At 36.7% G+C, this 26,236-nt stretch overlaps 1 protein-coding gene across 2 annotated transcripts in view; it reads right to left on the minus strand.

Annotated features, from left to right (window-relative positions):
- Positions 1-26,236, minus strand: part of LOC122790142 (glucagon receptor-like) — a 2,645,547-nt gene that overhangs the window by 1,204 nt on the left and 2,618,107 nt on the right. For both annotated transcript variants that reach the window (XM_044057770.1, XM_044057782.1), the window contains one exon: positions 18,324-18,365. In XM_044057770.1, coding sequence (XP_043913705.1) covers positions 18,324-18,365 — 42 coding nt within the window. The remainder of the gene's footprint in view (positions 1-18,323; positions 18,366-26,236) is intronic.

A 26,236-nucleotide genomic window follows, 5' to 3' on the forward strand; every position in this document is an offset into this window, starting at 1 on the left:
AAGGTAATTTAAATACATGCCAAAATGAAAGTAAGTATGGATTAGGAATGATATGCACATGCTTAATCAACTAGCACTTGGATATCCCTTCTATATCCAAGAGTGAACATAAATGTTCTTTTGTGCTGCATTAGACTGACAAGGAATGAGGTGTACACAACTCTGTACTGTAAGAAGATGGCTAGTATGGACAAGTGACGGCCGCATTTCACAGAAAAGTTGAGCTTCATTGAGCTCAGTACCCAGAGATGGTAGCTGGGGGAGGGGGGGGGGTGAAGGGAGCAGCTGCACCAGGTGCTCGGTGTTGTTACAGATTTATAAGAAGAAAGATCAGGCCCTTTTTTGATTTTCAACATGAGGGATGAGATACAGAAATAGAATCTGGCTTGGTCCTTAGATTATGTGCTCCAACCAGCTCAAGCATGGACCTTTTTATTTCTTTGCTCTTCCGTTTGAAAGATGAGCGGTTGCCTGCAGAAATGGGAGCTGTTTTCTTCTTTTATGTTAGAAAGACTGACCAGACAGCTGTCAACCTGTTAGCACAAAAAAATCTGGGCAAAGCTACAAATAGTGGGGGTACAAAGCCCTCAAAACAGGGAAAATGTTTTATATATTGCTCTTATAAATGTAGAAAGTTGTTAGAATAAAAGGACTTGTGTTACCATGGATTTTTTGAAGGATATGAAGTCTGAGACACAAATGTCTGTCACTATTTAGTGAATTCATTCCTCACTGATTTGCCACAAAAATCCAGAAAACCACAAATTTTATGAGGAACAGACCAAAAATATGAGTCAAAAATCTGGACATTCTGTGAAAATGTGGACAGTTGAGAGGAATGCAACCAGATAAGGAATGGACTTTTTTTTACTTTTGTGGTTCAGTCACTACTTATTCCTGTGCATGTCACCATATTCATCAAGTAAGGGCTATTCACAACCATGGGCGCTGTGAGATATTACTGAATGGGCATCTGTGTGTTTTGTATTTGTTCTGTAGTTTGAATTTTATATTTTGCAGTTTATGTATGAGAATTATATGTTTTATAATATAATTTAATGTAAAGCACTTCCTCTGCCCATTTTAATTAATTAATTAATTAATTAATTATTATGCAGAGTTCTAGTCCCGCGGTGGTGGTGCTGCACTAGCGTTGTCGCCTCACAGTAAGATGCTGTCCGGTTCAATTCTCAGCTAGAGCGTCTTCTGCGTGGAGACATGTGTGAATGGGCGTACCTTCGTTGAAGGTTGTGCATCAGGCCTGGCAAGCCGGTACGTAAAAATCAACTGCCAATCATTAGTGAACCGGAGTTCTGCTATGGCGACCCCTAACCGGAAAAAGCCGAAAGACACAAACAAACATTATGCAGAGTTCTAACTTTTTAACTGTGTGGAATTTTGGTATGATGTTTTTAAGATAGTTATTTAAGTGAAAAACATAAAAGTTTGTGTTCTAAATTTTTAATAAAAAAAGCAAGCACAAGTTTTCACACAGAGAGTGCTTCTTCATGTAAAATATAGCAGTACTTCCTTTTGTTTTTCTTCAGACAGTTTTGTGTTTTTGCTTGTATATTTAGAATTTGGCTGAGAAGGGCTGGACTTGGATCTCCACAGAGGTGTTTGTAACAAACTAGGTGCACTGAGAGTGTTCAGTCTCTTATAGACTCCTCTGTGGAGATCTGTGACTAGCCTTTTAAGCCATAAAAGAGCCAACCCTCCTTGTCTTTTCACAGAGGAGATAGTACCATAAAAAAGATAAACCATCATCAGCAGATTAATAAGACACATTGCATCCCTCATCTTTGGAACAAACTTCTAGTACATGCCAGGCAGAATAGCACCCATACCACCTTTAAGGTAAACCTAGATAATTTAATGTACAGCCTCAAATTCTCCCAAATTTGTCTTATATTGTACTTTATGAGACAAAAGAGAAATGTGTTTTTTGGCTATGCTTGTAATGGTCTGCAGACTGATTGCCTAGACTAACCTGTGAGTAACACCATAAAATTATTTCTCAAAGATGCATATCGAAATTGAAAGTACATGACCTTTGACTAAAGCTATAGCTCAACACAGACCAGTGAAAGTCTGATATTAACAAGAAATAGGCTGATAGTTTTACTTGCAGGACTCTTGCTGAACAGACACAGGAAAAACATGCAGACAGTGACAAGTGATTGATTTGTTGCTGTAAGGCAGTGATCTCACCCCTAAGCTGCTGTGATGCCCTTTCTCTTACAGTGTTAAGGCTAACAAAAACTATGATTTTTTAACTGTTTCATAGCACATTGTGGCTCTAGCTAGGAATGAGTGATGTAGTAATTCTGCACACCATAGTTATGCATTGTTATATTTGTTATGTTTTCAACAAGGCAGTAGCACTGACATGTCATTTAGTCAGCCCATACAGATTATTTTACAATACTGCCCTTCAGAACAGGTCCGTGCTACACTTTGATTTTTTTAAAACCTGCTCTTAATGACCAGACAGGATTTAGCAGGGTCCCACATCTGACACAATCTCCACTCTTGTTTGAATCTCATCTATTCTCTCCAAACTGAATGCGATGCCTTCCTACATATTATGTTCCCACTGTGTTAACTCCCCAAAGATAAAAGGTAACTAGACTTTCCCACTTAGGGATGAGACTGTTGCTTCTTTTAGAAGATGTTGGCTACACTGTTTATTTACCAGTTAGGTCTAAAAGCCCCTCTTCTATTCCAGTACAACACACTGGCTGTGTTACTACACTTTCGGCATATGAAACATAATATTCACAGGATTTTTTGTCAAGCTTGAAAAGTTACTGACCCCAGAACCTTGACTGCTATTATCTCATATTGCCTTTTTCTATTGCTTATGCATTTGTCTTTTTTTTTATTTATTTATTTACTGAATACATAAATTTGGTGCTTGCATTTATTTTGAATGATAAAGTGACTATTTTGGTAGTTATTGGATTCATCAAGTAAGGGCTATTCACAACCATGGGTGCTGTGAGATATTACAGAATGGGCATCTGTGTGTTTTGTATTTATTCTGTAGTTTGAATTTTATATTTTGCAGTTTATGTATGAGAATTATATGTTTTATAATATAATTTAATGTAAAGCACTTCCTCTGCCCATTTTAATTAATTAATTAATTATTATGCAGAGTTCTAATTTGTTTTAAGTAGAACATTTCTGGATCTGGCTTGGGTTTATATAAGTAGCTAATTTTCCAGACATTCTGTTCAGGCCTCTCAATTGTTTCTACTTTGAAGAAACATCCCAATTTTCAAGGCTATTTACCCAATACAAGATGCATCTATTTTTGGAGTTATGTCCCCATGTTTTAACACAATTTTCTGAACCTCCTCATCACACATGAATTTTGAAACACACTACATGACCAACATACTAGTGGCACCAATACTTTAAAGAAAGAGGACAGACATCTTACATCTCCCTTTTCAGAAGTAAAACTAAATGACAGTGTGTGACAGAATTTATTCAATGCAGTTCATTAAGGTGTAGAGATGTTACACTACCTCTTTGACAATGTGCTTATATTTTTCATCATTTTTGTTATGCTCCTTTTTTTTAAGCATGAGTTTCTGAGTAGTATCCCCCACTCCTACAGGAAGCAGGAAAGGTTTTGTACTATTTCATACTCAAATGTTTTGCTAATTAGATGTCCAGATTTTTGGTTGAATGTTCCTACTTTTCAAGGGCCTTTGTACCTACTTTGAATGTCTGCTGGTTGAGAGGTATGCTGTTTGTTTAATAAGAATCTCTGATTTTTTTTCATGCTGACCAAAGTGGTTTATTTTAGACTAAAGAATGTGGGATTATATTCTATAATATAAAACCACGTTAACAGTACTGGGAGAGGTGGCAAAGGAGAAGAGAAGTTTGAATGAAGAGGTCAAAGCTAGAATCAGAGGGGCTGCAGCCAAATGGTATATAGTCTCAGAAGTAGTCTATGACAGAATAATGTCAAAGAAGCTGTAAAGTAAGGTGTACAAAACAGTGGTGCAACCAGTACTACTGTATGATACAGAAACCTGGATAGTGAAGGCAGAGCAGTCGAGGAAGCTAGAGGTGATGAAATGAAATGTCTGAGATGGGTGGCAGGATGCACACTGTGGGATAGACAAAGAAATGAGGACATCAGTGCAGAAGACAAAGTAGCTCCAACTGCAGAAAAAGTCAAAGAGAACAGATTATGGTGGTTCAGGCACGTGCAGAAAAGCAGAACACAATCTGGTGAAGAAGATTTGGGACAGACAGTAAGAAGATAAGAGGAAATGAGGGCTTCTAGCAAAGAAGTGGATGGATTCTTTAAGAGAAGACCTGTGACAGTCAAGCATGACTGTTAAAGAAGGTAGGAGAGTGGCACTGAATAGGAAGAGATGGCAACAAGTGACATGACAATTCAACCCCATGTAGAAAAGGGGGGCTGTTGATGATGATTCCATAATTGTCCTTACTTATATATACTATATATATATATATATATATATATATATATATATATATATATATATATATATATGGGTCTACTTTAGAACACCGACTTGCCAGTTCACCAACACACAAACCACCGACACCAAATAACCGACAACACACAATACCGACAACGCAAAACACCGAACACCATTACACCGACACACTAAATGTAAACAACACATTACACTACATTACATATCCACTAGCCCTAACCCAAACCCTAACCCTAAGGTCCGACACTACCGCACACTTACCCTACCTGCACCCTAACCCTAACTCACTTAACCCACCCCTAACCCTAAGGTCCGACACTACCGCACACTTACCCTACCTGCACCCTAACCCTAACTCACTTAACCCACCCCTAACCCTAAGGTCCGACAGTACCAGACACGTACCCTACCTGCACCCTATTCCTAACTTACTTAACCCATCCTAAAACATAAACCCGTCACTAACACACACTTACATTACCCAAACCCTAACTCCGACACTACCGCACATTCACCTTTCACACACCCTAACCCTAAATCCCTCACTATTGCACACTTACCTGTCCGCTCCCTAATCCAAAATCCCTCACTATCGCATACTTACCAAGTCGCGCTTACACGTTCCCCTTGTTGGTCTTCCAGCTGTCGGGATTTCAGCATGTCGGCCAACTGCATTGTCGGTCCTTTCGCGTTCCTCTTCTGCGTGTCGGCGAACTGACGTTTCGGTAATTTGAAGAGGACCTATATATATATATATATATATATATATATATATATATATATATATATAAAATGACTTCTCATGAGAGTAAGTCTTTCTGACTTTGGATACAACACAGTGAGCAAAGCTTAACTCATTTGCACCAAGCAGCCGTGGAACATTATAGCTACAACAGTTGCCATACATCTTAGAATCTAGACCCTTTCCAGAAAAATTAAATTAAAAAAAGCTTAAACTAAAGAAATATAAAAATCATACGAGCATTACATTTGGTTAAAATGCATAATGCAATCCAAATATTATTGTATATTATACTGAAAAAAATTCCAAGCAGTTATTTTCTATACATTTTTACAGACAACATACTAGTCTTGGAAACTGTTTAATCTACTTATATAGTGCCAGCAAGTGTTGTTCAGTCTGACATTAGCTCTGATATAACTACAACTATTTCCTTTCTGAATGCTTGTTTTTTGAGGTATTCATAGAAATATGAAAATGATGTTCATTTGCATAAATAACAATTTAAGTTAATTGCAGAAGATTTTTTCTCCATCATTTAAGATTTCAGCTGCAACAAATATCTCCCAACTTCATAATGACTAGTTAACAGCAAATAATTTCTCTATTATAGTCTGCATGAGCAGTGCACAGCAGGAGGCATATTATACATCGTATCGCACTGAATGTGTTAATACGGCTATCAGACTAGGTCAGATGTTACTACGTAAAACATGATAAAGATTCAAGTGGGAGGATCACAACTGCCTACTTTATGAAGTTTAGAAGCAAAGTTACAGATGACTTATCATTTGTGTGACAGTTACACATATCAGCACTATATTTCTTAATTTAAATAATACTCCACGGGATTCATTAACAATCATGTAGGTGCCTCGCTATGCCTACACAGTGTAAGCATATTAGCATAATAAGCAGCAGTGCTAATGGAATATGCATGCTGCTCACTGCACCTATGTATTTGCAAGCACCTTTTTTTGTGACCAGCAATAGTGTTCATGGCAATGGAAAGGTGCTTGCAAGCATGAGCATAGAAGGTTAACAAAACAGATCACATATAGTCAATGCTCAGATATGAAATGTACATGTTTTTTGCAAATCAATGACAGTGGCACTGGTCAAAAAGGGGTTTATCACCTATGAGCATGTTAAAGACAAGCAAGTGTTGTATAGTTATTTAAATGCTGAATGCAATCTAATAATAAACAACATTCATAAGAGACAAATGAATACAGAGAGGATGACATATCAGGAGTCCAGTTTTGCCACTGCTGATTTGCAAACATGTCTGATATAGTAATATTGGGCATGCTGACATGGAATTACAGACTACTCTAACATAACAGCAATTCAACATCAGAAGCAGAATAAAATATGTTGTAGCAGAGTACCAATCACAATTTTTGATGGTCTGGCAGCATGTTCTACAGTAAGAAATGTTTATGGAATCAGTCTTCTGCTATTTACCTGTATAGTGTGATGAAAACAACTGCAGTATTAAAGATGTCTGGAGGAACACATGCAATACAGTGCATAATTATCTTGTGAATAAGTAATGCATAAGAGCACTGAATGACATAAGAAACATTTACGTTATGCAATTTTTGAACACGTGCCAGAACAGATAAGAAAAAGATGCATAACAATCATGATTGCCACAGAAATATACATAGCAGCCATGTAATAAAGAATACCCATGAAGAGCTTGCAGCACTTTCTTACTATATAAGGTGTACTGTTAACCTATCTTGTAGAAAAATACATGAAAAAGATGGCCCTTTGAGTGTGCCATAAATAGAGTGTGTGCATGCGTGCGTATGTGAGTGAGTGTGTGTGTGTGTGTGTGTGTGTGTGTGTGTGTGTGTGTGTGTGTGTATATGGGTGTGTGTGCATGGGTGTGTGTGCATGTGTGTGTGTGTGTGTGTGTGTGTGTGTGTGTGTGTGTGTGTGTGTGTGTGTGTGTGTGTGTGTGTGTGTGCGTGTGCATGTGCGTGTGTGTATGTGCTTGTGTGTGTGTGTGTGTATGTGTGTGTGTGTGTGTGTGTGTGTGTGTGTGTGTGTGTGTGTGTGTGTGTGTGTGTGTGTATGGGTGTGTGTGTGTGTGTGTGTGTGTGTGTGTGTGTGTGTGTGTGTGTGTGTAAGCCACTGTTGTCTGACAGACAGATGTAAACAGATTCAACCAGCTGTCTCCAGACCTTTGTGCTGACTGATGCACCACATCAGATAGCAAATTTGCCCTTTCCGTCATGTAGAACACACACTGTCCTAGAACTGAACACCAGACTATCTGCCTAGGAAAGCTATACAAGCCAGTACTCAATGCACATGCCACAGGAGCACTCACAGCACAACATGCCCCAAATAAACATTTCACTGCCAACAAATCAAAACCTGTTATGATAAATCATAGTCAAACATGAAAAAGTATATGAATAACCCTTTCAGTGTTGTTTTTGCAACATCATTACATTCATATAATGTTGTCCCTGTGAGGAATTGAACAGCAAGCTATGTGACTCTACTTACTAATGAGATCTGTATGAACCATAAGCACCACAGTGGAAGTCTTAAAACTATTACAACAATCCACTTATGCTAATTTATTACATCAGATGTATGTGTTGTAAACTATCTCTGGGATGAAAAGGCTGGTGCAGGACTCTTACACTGGAAGTGGACAGATTATAACTGTGGTACATGTCATTCATACATTGTGGTATAAGGCACAGCAATGCTAACAGTTTCTGAATGTGAATGTTGAACACATGAGCATTTGAAAGCAGACCATACATGATATTTTACAGGATAACTGCACAATAGTAGAAATATCTGTACAATTGTGAGATATATTATTACGTGAAGGTTTTAAATCATGTTATTGCTGTAAGAGATCTGTGTGCCTATAAATGCTGAGTTGTCTCATTAACTTGTGCCAGAGGATAACACTTCCTACATATGTTATATAAGGAAAATAAAATTAAATGTTTTCATTACTCTGAATAAAAGCATTGCTATGTGAAAAATTATCCTAGCTTTTAGTAAGTTGGAACAACATCTATATGTGTACAAAGCCAATATGCTTGACAAAAGTGTTATTGACATGTACAGTCACAATAACACTGGCACAACATACTCTGAGCAGTAATGGATGAATTTCAAGTAACTACACAAGATCACCAGCTAAACATCATTGCCTGAATTGCTAGTGCCAGGTGGAGGTACAAATGAGACAGTCCACAGTTAAAAAGATGACATTATCACTGTTTATTAATGAGATGTTTATGCTAAAAAATGTTTCACGTGCACAACAATACTGTGTAGCTACACATCATATATGTCTTTGCAGAACAGTATACAAAATATGAGGGTAAAGGACACACCCACAGATAGTCTCAAACATCCTACATATGTGCCAAGTTGTAAGCGCATATACGACCAAATAACCAAAAATATATACCAAATATACACTAAAAAGGAGTGTACAAATGCTTACTTTCAAAAAAAAACACTTTTAATAGAAAACAAATAAAAATGAACCCCTGAGGGTTAAAACTGTTTTACACACAGGTTAAGTGCTTTCATCTGCTAACTGCAGACTTCATCAGAACAGTGAAATGTGTGTTGCTCCCCCTATATAATACATTTTTAAAATACATTTTTTAAAAAAATCAAGATCCAGTGAGAATGCTCAATTAAGCTTCTCATGAATAAAACATAACCTTATGAATATTCATTAATTCTACTCATTCAACCTGTACAGTTTTGTATTACATCCTGTTGCCATACAGTTTCTAAGTATACCTATAAAACAATCACACGTGTATATGTATATCACATTTAGGTATAAAAACACATTATATAACATATAAATGTATTAAATTATTCTGTGGTAAAAAGTATGTGTGGCCCACATATGCAAGTATGGTGTTACTAGACTGGGAAAGTGAATATATTTTGCATAGTCAATATGCTAGTAAATGTATATGCTACACTACGTTTTTGATGATATTTTTATTTTATGGGATGGTACAACGGGGTGTAATACAAACCTGTGCAGGTTGAATGAGTAGAATTAATGAATATTCATAAGGTTATGTAAAACAGTTTTAACCCTCAGGGGTTCGTTTTTATTTGTTTTCTATTAAAAGTGATTTTTTGAAAGTAAGCATTTGCAGTGAGCTACGGTCCTTTTTAGCATATATTTGGTGTATATTTTTGGTTATCCTACATACGTGCTTACACAATGTACAAATAACACTATAAAGTCACATAACACAGGAGAATTCACACTCCAAATATGGCATACTGCAGGTGTGTTAGTGTATGTAATCATTGTATGGCCAAAAAGTTAATTTTCCTGGGACTGCTAGGACTGGCTAGTGTTACAGAGTGCACTGTAATTCAATCTCTTAATTAGAAGTATACATAAAAGTGCTGAATGATATATGGCAGTAACAACTTTCAGACTATTCAAGCAGTGATGGAGCAATCCACCTACCCACTTACACCATCTGTACAGCACATTATCAGCAGCCAGTGCCACTGGAGAATAATAAGTAAAATTGTGACATACAGCATCTATGAAGGGATGACATCAGCAGTGTATTCCTAAGTAGATTATCTTGTAACATTAGCTTTACTGCCAATCAGGGGTTGTAAAAGTTGCCACTGCAAATGCATGTAAAACAGTCATGACTTCATTGCTAGTCACACTTGTACAAGTTAAGTACTGCTGCATTTAAACATCCTATTTATCTAGTTACACATTCTAGAGAATAGTGTAAGACATGTAGGCACCACAGGAGAAGTGTGACATTTGAATAGTTTCAGTTCATTTGCAGATCAATGACCAAAAAAAAAATGTGTTGATCCAGGGGTGTAGGCAAACAATATAATGCTGTAATTATGTGCTCTTTTTGATGTTACACAAAACACTTACCATTTGAAGAATGGAAACACTCCCCCACCCACCCACTCCACTTAAATGTTTGTATCACTTTCCTATAAAAAACATTAAATGGCTATTTTTTTCAACCCATGACACTGTTATTTGAAGCATTAATTTACAACATTTGTGGACAGAGTATTGCCTAATAAAATAATGTTTTCCATAAGTAATGTATACAAAAATTGGAATCCTTACAGTACACATAATATGCGTAGCTACACCCTTCTGTTGCAACGAAGTTGTGGATGTAAAGGGTGAGCTTATTGGATGGTGGAGATGTCTATCATTTTAAAACAGTTATCCAGAGTAGAGGTTGATTAAGCATATGCTAGCCTTATTGTAAACAGCCTCACAAGCACTCTCAAAACTTTCCATTTAAACTTACTACCTATTTAATTACACAGTCTAAAGAGCACTGTACTAGCTACAAATACCACAGCAGAAGTCTGACTCTTCAAGAGACAGAGTGCACTTTTGTCAGGATGACCTCATCAATCTGTTTCATTCAGGATGCTTCTGTAACAATTGGGATAAGGGAGCAGTGCGCACATTTAAAAGCATTCCGTTCATAAGACGTGGAGACAGCAACAAGCATAAGACACACACTTACTCAAATCTTCCATGGTGGGCATCAACCTTCTACCTATTTATTTACACAATCTAGAGAGCCATGTACTAGTTGCAAATACCACAGTAGAGGTCTGAGTATTAAGGGGAGAGAGTGCAGTTTTGTCAGGATATCCTCATTAGTGTGTCTCACATAGGATGTTTCTGAAAGAAATTGGGATAAGGGAGTTGTGAGAACAGTTAAATGCATTCTTTTTAGGAGAAGGGTATACAATGCCAAGTGACACACACACACACACACACACACACACACACACACACACACACACACACACACACACACACACACACACACACACACACTATTTGCAAATGTTACTTGAGAAGTCTGGCTATTATAGCGAGAGAGTGTACTTTTGTCAGGCTGACCTCATCAGAGTGTGTCATACAGGACGTTTCTGTAAAAATTAGAATAAGGGAGTTGTGAGAACAGCTAAATGTATTCTTCTAAAAGAAATGGATACAGCAGCAGGTGTTATACATAGACTAACACACAAATACACACAAGTCTTCCATGTTGGGTATCAAATGTCCTGATATATGAAGAGAAATACTAGGAAAGGCATCCAGATATGGAAAATTTCACAATACAAAAATAAAATCACAAAGAGGGAATGTAGTATAGAAGATTAGTAAAGAAGAAGTTAAAAAATAAATGCTGAAGTTATGAAATAACTGAAGGATTTAGTGTAGAAAATTTAACAGGTTATACCACAGTATGATGGAGCAATGCGTCTCCTGAGTAAGGAGAAACAGGAGGAGCAGCAGACATCTGAAGAAGAAATATGAACACGGGAAAGAAAAAGAGATTTAATAAGGTGCAATATTTATGCAAAGGAGAAAACAAAACTAATTAATACAAAAAGAGCAGCACCAAAGATATATGAAGAGAAATACAGGCAAAGGCACCAGGATATGGAAAATTTTACAATACACAATACAAATATAAGAAAACAAAGAGGAAAGAAGAAAAGGAGATTAGTAACGGAGAAGTTAAAGAAATGGAAACTGAGGTTATGGATTACCCATGAAGTAAAAGATTTAGTGTAGAAACTCCAACTCTAATAACATCACAGCAGGATAGAGCAATAGATCACCAAATTAAGGAGAAACCAGTGGAGTGGGAAACATCTGATCAGTTGCCATATGAAGATATTTTGGAGGCTTCCATAGGAAACCAGTACAAAAGTCCAGTTGGAGTTGCAGAGCAAGGGAAGGAGCAGGAAACTATGACAACTGTGACACAGTCAATGTTGTGGAGTGATAGGCCAGTGAGTTCCCATATGAAAGAGCAACAGATGACACAGGATGAAACTGAACAGAATGTGGCATAGGAAGATGCTCTGGAACTTTCTGTAGAATGCCTGCAGGAAATGGAGACCAAAGAATGTGCCCTCAGTTTAGAAGAAAATGATCTAAGAGAAGAGTTGTTTGATTTAATAGAGATGGACAGACATATTAAGATCAATGAAAGAAATAGACTACAGAAAGTCAGTAAACCCCCCAAAAGTTAGAAATTTGATAAAACAAATGAACACAGTAATTAAGACTGTTCATAGAAATTCATGCAATATAACAGAAGTAAATAAGATATATTACTATGCAGCTAAATTAATAACAGATATAAAGTCTTACCACAAAAACATAGGGCAGTAAGAGAAATGAAGGGGAGAAATAAAATGCCATCATGGAAGTATTGAATACAGAAAACTATAAAGCAATTGAGACAAGAAGTGCCATTATTAAAGGGTATAGAAGAGGGAACAGATCAACAAAAATATTCAGAAAGATAGACATGATAAAAGCAATGCACAGTATCAGAACAGATCAGGCTCTATTGTGTACTATTACAAATAATAAACTAAAAATATCAGCACAGGCAGAAAAACTTAGATGATATGCATATTAATATAAAGGAAAAGTACAAAATAAGCAATTTATTGATGGCCCAAAAAAGTTTTAGAGAGAACTGGGAAACAAGCAAAAGGAATTGAAACACCACCAAAAAAGAAGAAATAGATACATTTTAGAGAAATATTTATGAAGATCTTGTGGAACATAACAAAGATGCTAAATGGATAGAAGAAGTAAAAGAAAGAATAAGAAGTTTAAATATATAGGATATGAAATGGGATGAAGTAACAGCCAGACAGATTGAGGCAAAAGTTAAGAAAAGCTCTTAAATGGAAAATCCAGGCACAGATGCAGTACTTAACTTCTGGCTAAAAGTATAATCATCTTTACATGAAGATTTAGCCATGAGTAAGAACTATTTATATGGGCACCCCAAAAAGATACCAGTCTGGTTAACAACAGGAAAAACAATACTCCTACTTAAGAGCAAATCTGCAATCTATCCTAAAAACTATAGACCAATAACTTGCCTTCTGAAGACATATAAAATATACACTGAAATTGATGCCAACAAAGTTTATAGTCATTTAGAAGAAAACTCAATCATGGCAATAGAACAAAAGGGTAACAAAAGAAAGTCATAAGGAACAAAGGATCATTTGTTGTTAAATAAAAATTATAATGGAGAAGAATACAAAAAAATGCTGGATATTATATAAAAGATATCTGGACAATATCTGTATTCTCTGGAGAGCATCAATAGATATGCTGAAAGAGTTCATAACCTATATAGGGAATACTACAGAATTTTTATAGTTTACTTATAATATCTCCCTTGACACACTAAACTATCTGGATGTAACAATACAAAATAAAGCAAAATGGGTTTAAATCTAAAATATACAGGAAGGAGACCTTCTCCAACTCTTATATCCACTACACAAATTCTCATCCTTTCCATCAAAAAAGAAGCACAATAAAAGGACAATATGTTAAATGTACTAGAATGACATCAGAAGAAGAAAATTTTGAGTTGGAATGTAATTTCCAAGGGACCCTATTTAAAGAAAGGTGATATCCTAAGAGGTTAATACAAGATGTTAAAATGGAAGTTTGAGAAAGTAGGAAAGACAGATTTAAAACCATATGGGGGAGAACATACTGACAGAAGATATGGAAGGGCAGATGAAACAAACACAACAAAAATAGAGAATAAGATATAAGAGGGCCTTCATCACAGAATATAATGGAAATGTCAACAATGTGAAACATATTACTGAGAGGGAATGGGAGAGGTTATTGCACTGACTGACATAAAAGAGATAGTAAAAACACCTTTAGCTATTGTATATAAGAAAGCACAAAATTTAAATGAGATTTTAGAAGGTGACAAGAATAGAATTAACACTCATGAAGTAAAAAGAAAAGGAACATTTAAATGTGGAACATGTTCCCAATGTCCATTTATTTTACATACAGAATCTGCCCATATAAAAAGTAGTAACAAAAGTATAGAAGGAAGAAAATATTCTAACTATAATATGGCAGGTTTAGTATATCTAGCATTATGTGAAGCCTGTGACTTGTTTTACATAGGAAAAACTGAAAGACAGCTCAGGAGAGGAACATATGAGCATAATTATGATATCCAAACTAAGAATGAAAAAAACGCTTTGTACAAGCATACTAAAAAATGTACAAAAGCTAAGTTTTTATTCTTTGTTCTAGAGGAGATACAAAAAGATCAAAGGGGTGGACCATAGGAAACATGAATATAATGTAAAGAATTATGGTGGCAAATCACTTTAGAAGCTAATAAATTCCCAGGTCTAAAGAAAGTATATCCATCACACCCCTACTGAAAATGAGAACTGCTAAGTTATAACAAGGGGAACATAAAGATAGTTTAGGAATACTTTTAATAAGAAGATGAAATTAGTATTGTTGATTTTATTTGACTTCTTATAGTACTTAAGATAGTAAAGTTTATTTGACAAATACATTGTAACTTTCAGAATGTCCAATAGAGCTCTAACATTACATTTAAGACAAGCATTATCTATCTATCTATACATGTATATATATATATATATATATATATATATATATATATATATATATATATATATATATATGTATATATATATATATATATATATATATATATATATTATAATTTTTACAGATTTTGATAAAATTATCAATATTAACAATGTGTTTATGTTACAAAATTTTAAGATTAAGTGTTTATAATGTTTTAAACAGATTGTCTTACCTATGATGTTTTTAACAAGATGAATTTTTAGTTTAAATATTAAGAGGACACAGTTAAGGAACACTAACCAGGGAGTTGATTTTATTGGATAAAAAATAATTGGGGGCATACATAAAGTGCGATAGATAAGGTTGTGTGTATTTGACATCTGAAGAAGTTGGAAAAAATGAAAATGCAGTGTGGAATAAATGCATTAATGTGTGTATCATGCCTACATGAATAAAGCTTATCTGAAGAGGTTTTAACAACAGTGTGAGTGGTTTTCTCCTTCCAAATTGCCTTTTTAATTTATTGTTTAGTTTCTTCCCAGATATCCTTAGTTGCCATAGCAAAATCCTTTTTAATCCATACTCCTATATTCTTCATATTATTGTGTCCCCATAAATATGGGTATTGCTGGACCAATTCATGTGTGGGTCCATAGTTTACAGCTATCACATTTGTTTTATCTTCATTCATTTTACATCCTGGAAAGGCTTGAAATTATCTCAAGATGTTCCACAGCATTGAGATGTCCTTTTCTGTGTTTATCAGGTAAAACATAATATTGTCTGCAAATAAAGTCAGCTTTTCTTGACTACCATATCAATTTTATCCTTGAATTTCTGAGTCCCTTATTTTCTTTGCCAATGGCTCTAAATATAAAGCAAATGACAAAGGGGAAAGAGGACATCCCTACCTGGTTCCTCTATTCAGACACAACTTGTAAGAAAAAACCCTCCCACTTTACTTTTTGCCTCCGATCCCTCAAACATCCTCCTAATTATCCTTATTATTGCATCAGGGATTGCAAATGTTTCCACTGCCCCACTCATAAAATCCCAGCTTAATCTTTTCAGTACTTTTTCTGCATCAACATCCATCAACAACAGCAGTATTTTTTTACACTCTGATTCCCTCTGGATCATCATTGCTCTATTGTTGTGCCTTTCGGCTTTTTCCAGTTAGGGGTCGCCACAGCAGTACTCTGGTCCACTAATGATTGGCAGTAGATTTTTACATGCCAAGTTGCCGGCCCTGACGCACAACCTTCAACAAAGGTACGCCCATTCACGCATGTCTCCACACAGTAGACGCTCTAGTTGAGAACCGAACAGGACGTCTTACTGTGAGGCGACAACGATACCGCAGCACCACCACCGCAGTTGTTTTATCATCATTGCTCTATTAATGTTGTCAAATGTTTCCTTCCCCTCCACAAAACCACACTGATCCATATCTATCAATGCTGGCAACACCTTCACCATCCTTTTAGCTATTATACATATAAACACTTTATAATCATGGTTTAAATTTGAAATGGGCTATATGAAGCTGGGTCTGATGAGTCTTTATTGTCTTTAAGTATTATAGCCACCACATCTTTCTTCCATAATGTTTGCACTTCCCGTCCTTTTAAGATACTGTTAAACAAAAGCATCCATAACCACATCTGGTGGATGGTACATGTGCATGAGGGTAATCTATGTCATTCCTCATGAGCCTGATGGCTTCTCCAAAAGAAAGTATACATGGAGGAAAACTGGGGAGATGAAATTATTATCTTTAAAATAAGAAGGGAAATACTTGCAAAATAACAATTATTTCACAATTTAGAGTTAATTTACCAGTGCCAAAAGTGGAGCCACTAGTGTTGGGAAAAGAGGGAAGCTACTCCACAAGAAAGTTTTTAGGGGGTGTAATCAACAGCTGCCAATGGTGTGAGTGCAGAACCAGCACTGCTTATTGTAGCTGCAAAGATCTTGTGGCATTATAAATGAATGCCGACATTGCATTTATGGCTCAGCAGAAATATTGACACACATTGTATGATGTGTGACAATTTAACTGCAGCAAACTGCTTGTTTTATTGGTAGCAAGTAGCATGGTACAGTTACTGAGCACAGGAGGTTTTTTTTTTGGTCTTCAACTTTAAGAAGACAAGAAAGAGAGTTTTTCTTTTTTATTCCTCAGCTTTGCAATTTTGACTTGAGGGGACAGCAGTTTGAGGAACTGCACAGAACACCAAACCAAGTAACTATGGCTCTGGCCAAAAGCACAGCTATGAGCTGGTAGGTGTTAAGTAAACCATAGTTAGTCATTCTACTCTTCACATCTTCCCTATAATGTTTGTTCTTCATGTGAGTACTGTTCATTGTTTTATCTGTTTTAGCACAATTTCTCTGTTCCAGCTTCCTGATTTTGATCTTTCCTGATCACACTTTCTACTTTTAGGACTATGCCTGTGAGATCACAGTTCACATAAATACTGACTTTTCCCTTGAGGGTGTTTCTCCTTATTCCATGGTTGCTCAGTTGAAAGACAATATATTTAGATTAACAAATATGAATGGTCATGTGAAGGGGGGAGGGCTTCCACAGGAACATAGAAACAATACTAGCAAAAAGTTACAAGGACATTAAGATGCCTGGCCATATACTTAATAGTGCTTGCATCCCAAACTGAGCAGGGCTGTAGATAACAATTCTAGTGTAAATTTGTGTCTACCCATCCAATCATCAGGACTAACCTTAAAAGTAGTCAGAACAGTACTTGACTTTGCCAGCCAGCAAAACCTCTGTATTCTTGTTGTGTAGTGTGATTTTATTAACAACAATGCTCTGAATCATTTGGCATCAAAGACTTACCGATTTTAAGGGGCTGAGATTAATTATAGGAGAAGCACTACTATCCACGGGACACTGACATTCAGGTAACTCTTCGATAGTGCATTGCCCGGCAGTATTGTTGTTCCAATACCATTTTCTTCTCTTCTAACACCCCCAAATTACTTCCATCCAGATGAAAAGATATAATTAGCAAAGTCCTCATGTTATACTTTGTATGTGAATTAGCTACATGTGTATTTTTAGCTTGACATTATGGAGGAGAAAGAGACAATGCAAGAAGTGAATGGATGACATGTCAGACCTCAATAACTCATTTTCATCTTTATGTTAGGAAATTATCTCTCAGTACAACATTCAAAATGATATGAAAACTGTAAATTTACAAATCCATGTCTTTTGAAGCAACACCATTAATTGTATTGACTCATAACACAATGTTTAATATGGCAGTCCTACTGTCACCATTTACTTCACATATAAAAGTATGGCAAGCTTACTGTTAAACACGTGCATATTTTCCCTGAACTATCCTCAACTGCTCACATTACTTTCCTAATGTAGCCAGTAAGTTTCATAAATACTTTCTTATTATAGGTGTATGTTAGTAATCCACCAGTCCTCTAATGTGAATGCTGGGTTATTCTGAGAGATTATATGCTCAAGAGAATGTGTCATGCAGCGTGCATTGTGAACCTTTCAGAAATTGGTTTGTATTGCTGGAATGTGTGAAAATGAGAGAATGAAAAAAAAAATTAAAAAGCAGTGTTATTACCTTACCTCTTTATTGACAAAGCAGTACAGGATTGCCACCAATAAGCCCTGAAAAATAACAAACGAACATGAAATAACCACGAATGTCTATGCAGCGATATTCTTTTATGCTAAAAATATGTCTAAGAAAAATATATTTTATGTGAAATGTAATCACATTATTTTGAGTGACTTGAACTGCTATAAAAAAAGTTTCAGAAGTTATATTCAGTCTTTGATTGTACTTATTTGTAATGTTTTTTTCAGTAACCTCAATGCTTTCTGCATCTGGTAGTGTGGACTGTCTTTACCTCAAGGACAAGAGTTCCCAACTCCACCCAAACAAGACTTAAAATGTTCAGCTTTAAAGAAGACAGAAAACAAAATTTGAAACACATAAATACAAAGATCATCACATGCACAAAGTAGTATAAACCACATTCATTTTTGTTTCAGTCTAAGAATACTTTCTTTAAAGGATGGGAACAAGTATCTTCATAGGATAAATGCTCCTGAGTCTGAGCTATCAACATCACAAGCAGGATTGCTATGACTGTGTATGTACTGGGCTAGCTCCCTGCATATATGATTATATAAGGCACTGTGAAAGTTAATACAAGTCATTTCTTTAACCAGGACTGATTTCTTCATGTCCCAAAGAATACATGCATTCAAGGAAATATTTATAATGTTATCACTGCCTCTGACTGTGGAGTATCTTGGGATTTGAATTTGGTTCTTACAGTTTGCATTACATAGAACAGACCACTAAACAGCTGATGTTGTGAGAGAAAACTTTAACTACATAACAGTTAGGCATAGATCATGTATATCATGGATAATTTATATACCGAAGGAGCAGGGCTGGTTTGCACTCTTTTAATCCTAAGAAGGGCATGCTTTTTAGCAGTTCCATAACTATCTTATTAAAATAGACAAAACCAATATCTAGTGGTAAGACTTTTAGGATGTTCCAGTTGTGAGATTGTACTGAGGTGTTACAGCTGTGGGTCAAAGATGTTCATGTTGTGAGAGGATTTAAATGTGTGCTCCCTGGGCCCTGTGACAAGCAGGGCATTCTCTTGTGGCCTGCATGGCAGATAGTGACTAAGTGTGCCAGTGAAGGTGTTATGGGAGATTATAGTGTTATGGTGACATATTAATAACTAGCCCAGGGTGGTAGTTTTACAATTTTTCAGGTTGATTCTTCTATCAGGATCACTGATAAGTTGCGAGAAATTGTACAGGTTTATACCAGAAGTTGTTATGTCAGAGATGACACTTGACTAGTTGATGTTAACATTGCCTAGAGTCTAATTGTCTCTGCATGTACATTATCAGATACCCAGGACAGAGTTCCCTCCAATGTGCTGATATTGTCTTCAGGTGGGATATAAAAGGCCATAACCCATATTGTTTTGTGTGATGTTGTGTTCAGGTGGGATATAAAAGGCCACAACTCATATTGTTTTGTGGGCATCTAGTTTTAGGTTACTTAGTTTGACATTGAGGAAGCAGGGACAGGAGATGTGAGAGGTGATAGGTTTATGCTGAACTGGTAAATTATTGCTACTCCTCCTGCTTTTTTGTTTGATCTTTCAGCTCTAAAGATGTTAAAGCTGGTGGGGAGGGGGGAGTATTTTTGTATTACTGATATTTGGTTTTAACCAAGATTCTGTTATTACCAATATGTCAGGGAACTGATATTTTATCCATGCATAAAGTACTGCTATTTTGTTTGTAATGCTTCTAATGTTCATATGGAAGAGCTGGAGTTTCTTGTTGCTATTTCTTATTTTGTTGGGAGAAGAGTTTAGGTTTTTGGGCAAGGTTGATTTATTACTTGTGGAATAACTTGGTGCCAGAGAGGGTCGAGTTGGGGTGAATGCCACCTGCTATCAGTAAGTTGAGTAGTGCAGTTATATGAATGTGTTGCTTTGGTTTTAGGGGTGACAGTGCTCTTGCACCTTTTTTGGAGGTATGGAGTAGTTTAGGTTTAATAAGGTGATTTTTGTATCAGTGGGTACCTATATTGAACAGAATGGATGAAGTTGTTACATTGTAAACATGAGTCTTTTGTTAATACGGAAAGGGAGTTGTGTTTGGTTAGATGTACAGCAAGTTAAGAATACAAGGATGAGACAGGTTAGAGTGAGACACTGTATCATGGTGGGGAATGGTGAGTTTAGGGTGTGGGGTGATTTATAGCAGAGCATATTTAAATGGTGAAGAGTAGAGAACAGATATTGTCAGTTATAGTAATAAGGAGATGTAAGAGGATGTTATTGGTTGGTTAGGTTTGGGTGGAGGAAGTTGTTATGGATTGGTAGTATAATTTTATAGGTGGGCCAAATTATTTTTTTCAATTACAGTATTTGGTGATGTAAGAGGTTATTAGGTAGTTAGGTTCTGGTGGGAGGAAGTTGTTGTGGATTGGTTGTATGTTTGTGAGGGTGGGTCCATAGTGATAAAAAAACTTAAATGAGTTGGGGGTGGATGGGATATGGGAATAGGGGGTAGATATGATGACAGTGAAAAATGTGCATTGCGTTACAGAAAGTAGGAGTTAGTTCCAGAGGAGGAGAATTCTGTAGCAAAGATATCGATCATATCAACAAGTGCTACATATGTAGGACTAGAGATTTAGGTCTCTTCATCTTGTATTTTAAAACAAAACAGTGTAAGAAACTTCTCTGTGTGGAAGATTTTCAATCCATATATATCTAGTTAATCACTGTATATTAATCAGATCAGACAATGGTAGCAGAAGTAGCGAACTTAAACTCATCTTAAGTCAAAAAGATAATAAAAAATATATAATTTAAAATATTCTACAGAATTATTAAGTATTCAACAGTAATCCAAGCAGGGTAGGCAGTCTGTTTGCAGTCGAAAATCCTTTATTAAGTACACAGACAATTCATCCTGTAAAACTCTCTGTCAGTTCTGTTTGTCTCTATGGCTTATGTTCCTGTCCTGATCCATCTGTGATGCCAAAGGCTTCTGTGGAGTATTGATAGCCAGAGGGGATTGGGATGGTGGTGAATGAGATGTTGGGGGTGGGGGCAGCCTCCTGGTGGTCCTCTATTGTGCCCCTGTCTGGTTTTGTGCAAGGATCTCCCCTGGGAAAATCACATTAATCTGTCTATGTTACATTATCACACAATGAAAAGAGTGAACACCCTTTCATCGAACTGTAAAAGTCAACAGCACCAAACAGCAAAGACACAGAACATCTATTTTTTTTCCCAGGGAAAAAAATCGGTGGGCCATCTTCAGGACTCTGTCATTTCTTCCACTATGGTGCAATTTCAGAGTTGGTATATTTAAGAAGGGGGGAGTGTGTTTGAATTTTTTTTTTTTTTGAGGAGGGTGGTCCTGTATTGTGTTCCTGTCTGGTTTTATGCGAGGATATCCCCTGGGAAAATCACATTAATCTATGTTATGTTATCAAATAAAGAAAAGTGCCAATGCTCTTTCATTGAATTGTAAAAGTCAACAGTACTAAACAGCGAAGATACGGAACATTGATTTCTTTCCCAGGGAAAAAAAAATCGGTGGGCCATCTTCAGGACTTTGCCATTTCCTCCACTATGGTGCGATCTCGGAGTGAATTTATTTATTTATTTTTTTGTGGAGCAGTGATTTTTTTCCCTAGGAAAAAAGTCGCTCTTCCTTGTCTTCGCAGCTTAGTGGTGTCAACCTTTCAAGTTTGATGAAAGAGTATTCGCTCTTTTCATCGTTCGATAACGTAACATAGACCCAGTTCTATTACCATTGTCTGATCTGATTAATATGCAGTGATTAACTAGATATATATGGATTGAAAATCTTCCACACAGAGAAGTTTCTTACACTGTTTTGCTTTTGGACCCACTGTACTTGTTTAGTGGGTTGTTTGAGACTTTGGGGATACCACGGAGATTACTTGTTTTTTTTTTTCATCTTGTTTTTACAGTCATGTGGGCATTTAGAAAGATGGGAGACATAAGCACACACCTTCAGTGGGGAGTGGGAAAAAAACATATGTTACAGAAAAAAATGAAAGAGAAATCAAAGTTTTTGAAGTGGAGTTACAAGCTATCTCAAGACAGGAAAGTTGTAAATCATAAATGATGAATCAGAGACAGATTAGCTTTATATATGTAACTTCAGGAGAGTTTATGTGAACAAAATTGAATGGAAGAGTATAGTCTGAGTCAGAGTAGCTTACAGCGGATGAGTAAGATGCTGTGGGATTTCAGTATTAGCAGTGCTACAGGATCAAACGTAAGAAGAAACAGTTGCACATTCTTTACATGAAGGGCTTGAATTACTATGGATAACTAAGTCCTTCAGGCTAATTGAATAAGCTGGTCTGACTTTTGGCTTTGGCTCAAAACCATTTGGATTGCTACTGAAGGAGATGCTTTGCTGGGTCTTAAAAGAGTTAAACTAAGTTTCTTTAATATCATTGCAACACTTTCTGAAGTATTCTGAAGCTTTCACAAGTAACAAAATGTGCAGCTTTTTGCTGGCTCCAGATTTGTTTCTAAGCCTTGTTTTAGCATTATGAGATCAGAATTGTCAAAGTTACCTCACAGCTTCTCAGACTGTGTGGGTATATGCAAAATGGAATTTGAAAAAGGTAGGAATAAGCTGAAAACTGAAAGACATATTTCATATTAAATATGGAAACGAACATAAACTAGTCAAAAGCAAAAAATAGGTTTTCATGGTAAGACTTCCTTTTACTAAAGAGACAGCCATTAAAAGTACCAGAGGATGATTTCTGATACTTAAAGCTGAAGAGGGAAGACATTTTACAGTGGTCACTCTAAGACCCAGTAGTGCAGATAAAGGACAGACTTATTTAGGGAACTAGAAGCCAAGCAATCAATAAGTGCATCATTCAAGGAAGGCATGTTTGGCTGCATAAAAGAATGAAAAAAGATGTGTACAATTTTTTAAATATTTCTTGAGGGTATACATATCACATACACGCATAATTCTTAATGGCACACCACTTGAGAGCTATATTATGGTAATATACAGTAATATTCTTGTACATCGGGCAGGATTCACGAAGCCTCCATGTAAGAGTTATAACTCTTACACGGAGGCTGCAGTTAAATGGAGTGATGTCAGCATGCTCTGCATATTCATGAGAGCATGCTGAATCACACCTAAGTCTAACACGGTCCGTGTAAGACAGTAGGGGGCGTGTCCGTAGGCCAAGCCCTGCAAGCGGACACGCCCCCAGAAGAGTAAAAGTGCCCAAAGTAAACACCCACGACAGAGTCCACGGAAATTTGAATAAACACAACACAACACATGCCCCCACAGACTATGAACAGAAAATATATAAATGAACATGTGATATATTTTTTTTAAATTGTAAAGATGTTTAACCCTGAGTGCGCTCGTTTGCGCGGGCATGCCCGTAGCGCAGCTACAGTTAACAGTCAGTGGGAAAGCATATAAGAACTAAATATGCAAAGTAAGCCAAGAAGCAATAGCGTAGCGGTAGACACGTCAGCTAAAGAGCAGGCATTCATGGTTCGAGCCTCCACAATGCCAACTTTTATTTTTAGCAAAATAAGCACAAAACAAGTCCCTGACAAACATGTACACATATAAAATCACATTTTATGTAAAATGTAATGAACTAGTCCATTTATTTTGAAGAAATGTGAGGTAACAAAACAATAAAAAAATGCCAGATGTGCCTATAGCTGAGCTACAGTTTAACAAGGTGAGTGCATCTGCCCGTAGGTTAGCAGTGGTTTAACAGGTGCAAAATGAGTGCCCGTAGGTGAGCAGTGGTTTCACACGCTGAAACTGTGTGCCCCTAGCTGAGCTGAGCATACTATGCGTGCTGACAGCCAAATGAGGTGTAAACCAGCGCACCCCGTTTGCACGAAGCCGCGCACCGCGCCAAGCTAACCGACGGGCAACGTTGAGCAAGCTGTAACAAAACTGCCTTTACACAGACACACCCCCTAGCCTGTCTAGACAGTCATAAAATATAAAAGCAGTGGCCAGGTTCGAACCCAGGATACCATGCACCATAGTCAAGGTACTGAACCACTAAGCTACAACAGCTGTACTCAACAATGCAGTAATAGCAAATATATAGGAATGAATAGAAAGTGGAGCATGACAAAGCAGGTTTTGTGAAGTGGATACAATTCCAAAATGGCCAATCACAGATAAGTGCGGGAAAACGGCATATATAAGCCCCATAGGCGGGAATACACAGCATAAACGATTGTAGAACTGACTTGCAGCCAGAATGTCAGGTGTAGGTGAGGGTAGTTGCTTTCGAGCACAGAGGTGGGGTATTGAGGAGTCCAGATACATGGTCTGGCTCCTAGTCCACAATCATGAGGCCCAACTCATGCAGGGCCAGGTCCTGTGGGGAGCATATAGGGCTGAGGCGTGGGACCGGTTGGCTCATGATCTTACCAGTGCCACAGGGATTCCAAGGACTGGTGAGCAGGTCCGTCACCACCATGCAGACCTGAAGAGATGCAAGCAGGACCAATTGAACCTTTGGATCCAGGAGGCCCGGCAAATGCCCAACACCCCACTACTGAGTAAGTTACATTTAATTATGTATGTAAGAAATTAAATTAGCTGATATTATGGAGATGTGTATTCCAATATTACTTCATTTATATTACAGCTGCAGGTGTCCATTCTGCGAACCGCAGAGCCTATGGCGATAGGCTGGTGCGGTTGCGCCACCAGGCAGGTCAGTAATCCACTCCCAGTAACTGTAAAGAAATATAAAAGTATGACAGTTAGCAAAAGAGTGCAGTGTAGTCACTAAGTAATAAAATGTGCAAGTAACAGTGTAAAAGTATGAAAACAGAACTGGATACCAACACCAGGATCCACAACGATGAAACAAACAGACAATTATCCACCACAGCAATGGAAGAAAACAGTTGCAGCAAATACGAAAAAAATCCTTTATTGCCACAAGATACAGACTTAGCGCTTTCACCAGTAAACTGGTATCCTCAGAGTCTGTTCTAACACACTTCCTTCCACATTAAATACAAAAAATACATACCCAATCATCCAATTAATCACTTAATTAAGCAGTTATTTCCTAGTTCATCATTTTTTAAAAATATAAATAACCTCTTAATCATACTCAACAGTCCATATTGTATATACAATAAGTATGATATTTATGTAATGAATATATATATATAAATTACATATAAATTCTGATAGAATATTAAATTAATCAAATATCTTCACACAAATCATTTTCACTTATGTGTGTAACTAAATTGTTACTAAAATTGATGTAACCATTTGTAAGCAAATATGTATATATGTAAATAGGAAATGAAATAAAACTAATATTACAACCCAGTGTATACTAAAAAGTAACCATCCACATGCTTTTTTCATTCTTCATGTCCCTATTAAATACCTTAGGAACTTTTTGGTTCTACTGTGTTGCATTATATTATAGCAGCCTTCCATTTTAGGTGGGGTTTTAAGGAAATATGGTCATTAAGACCAGGGTATTTGGTGGCATTGAGTCTTATTTGCCACTCTGTTTCCAATACCGCCACCCTGTTGTTCATATCTCCTGTTGATGATGGCATAACCCTGTCTATAATGAAAAACAAAAACTTTTTAAAATTGTTACAAAACCTACTATGTAAGTAAAGAGCATTATGTTCATCTTTGTTCTTAATACTTCTAACATGCTCACCTATTCTTTCACGTAGTTTACGTGTTGTCATGCCAATATAGTATGCCTCGCATGACACACAGGATGCCAAATATACGCAACACTTGGTGTTGCAATTGCAGACGCCAGGACATGCCAAGGTACGTGGGTAACCCCCCACACATGTGTAACCACCTTCTGCTATAAATCTACACGCAGTACAATTCCCACATTTGGTCATCCTAGATTTAATATATCCTTT

The sequence above is a fragment of the Protopterus annectens genome, chromosome 1.part0 (genome assembly GCF_019279795.1).
Source record: "Protopterus annectens isolate FY-2018-M chromosome 1.part0, PAN1.0, whole genome shotgun sequence".
NCBI classification, from domain to species: domain Eukaryota; kingdom Metazoa; phylum Chordata; order Ceratodontiformes; family Protopteridae; genus Protopterus; species Protopterus annectens.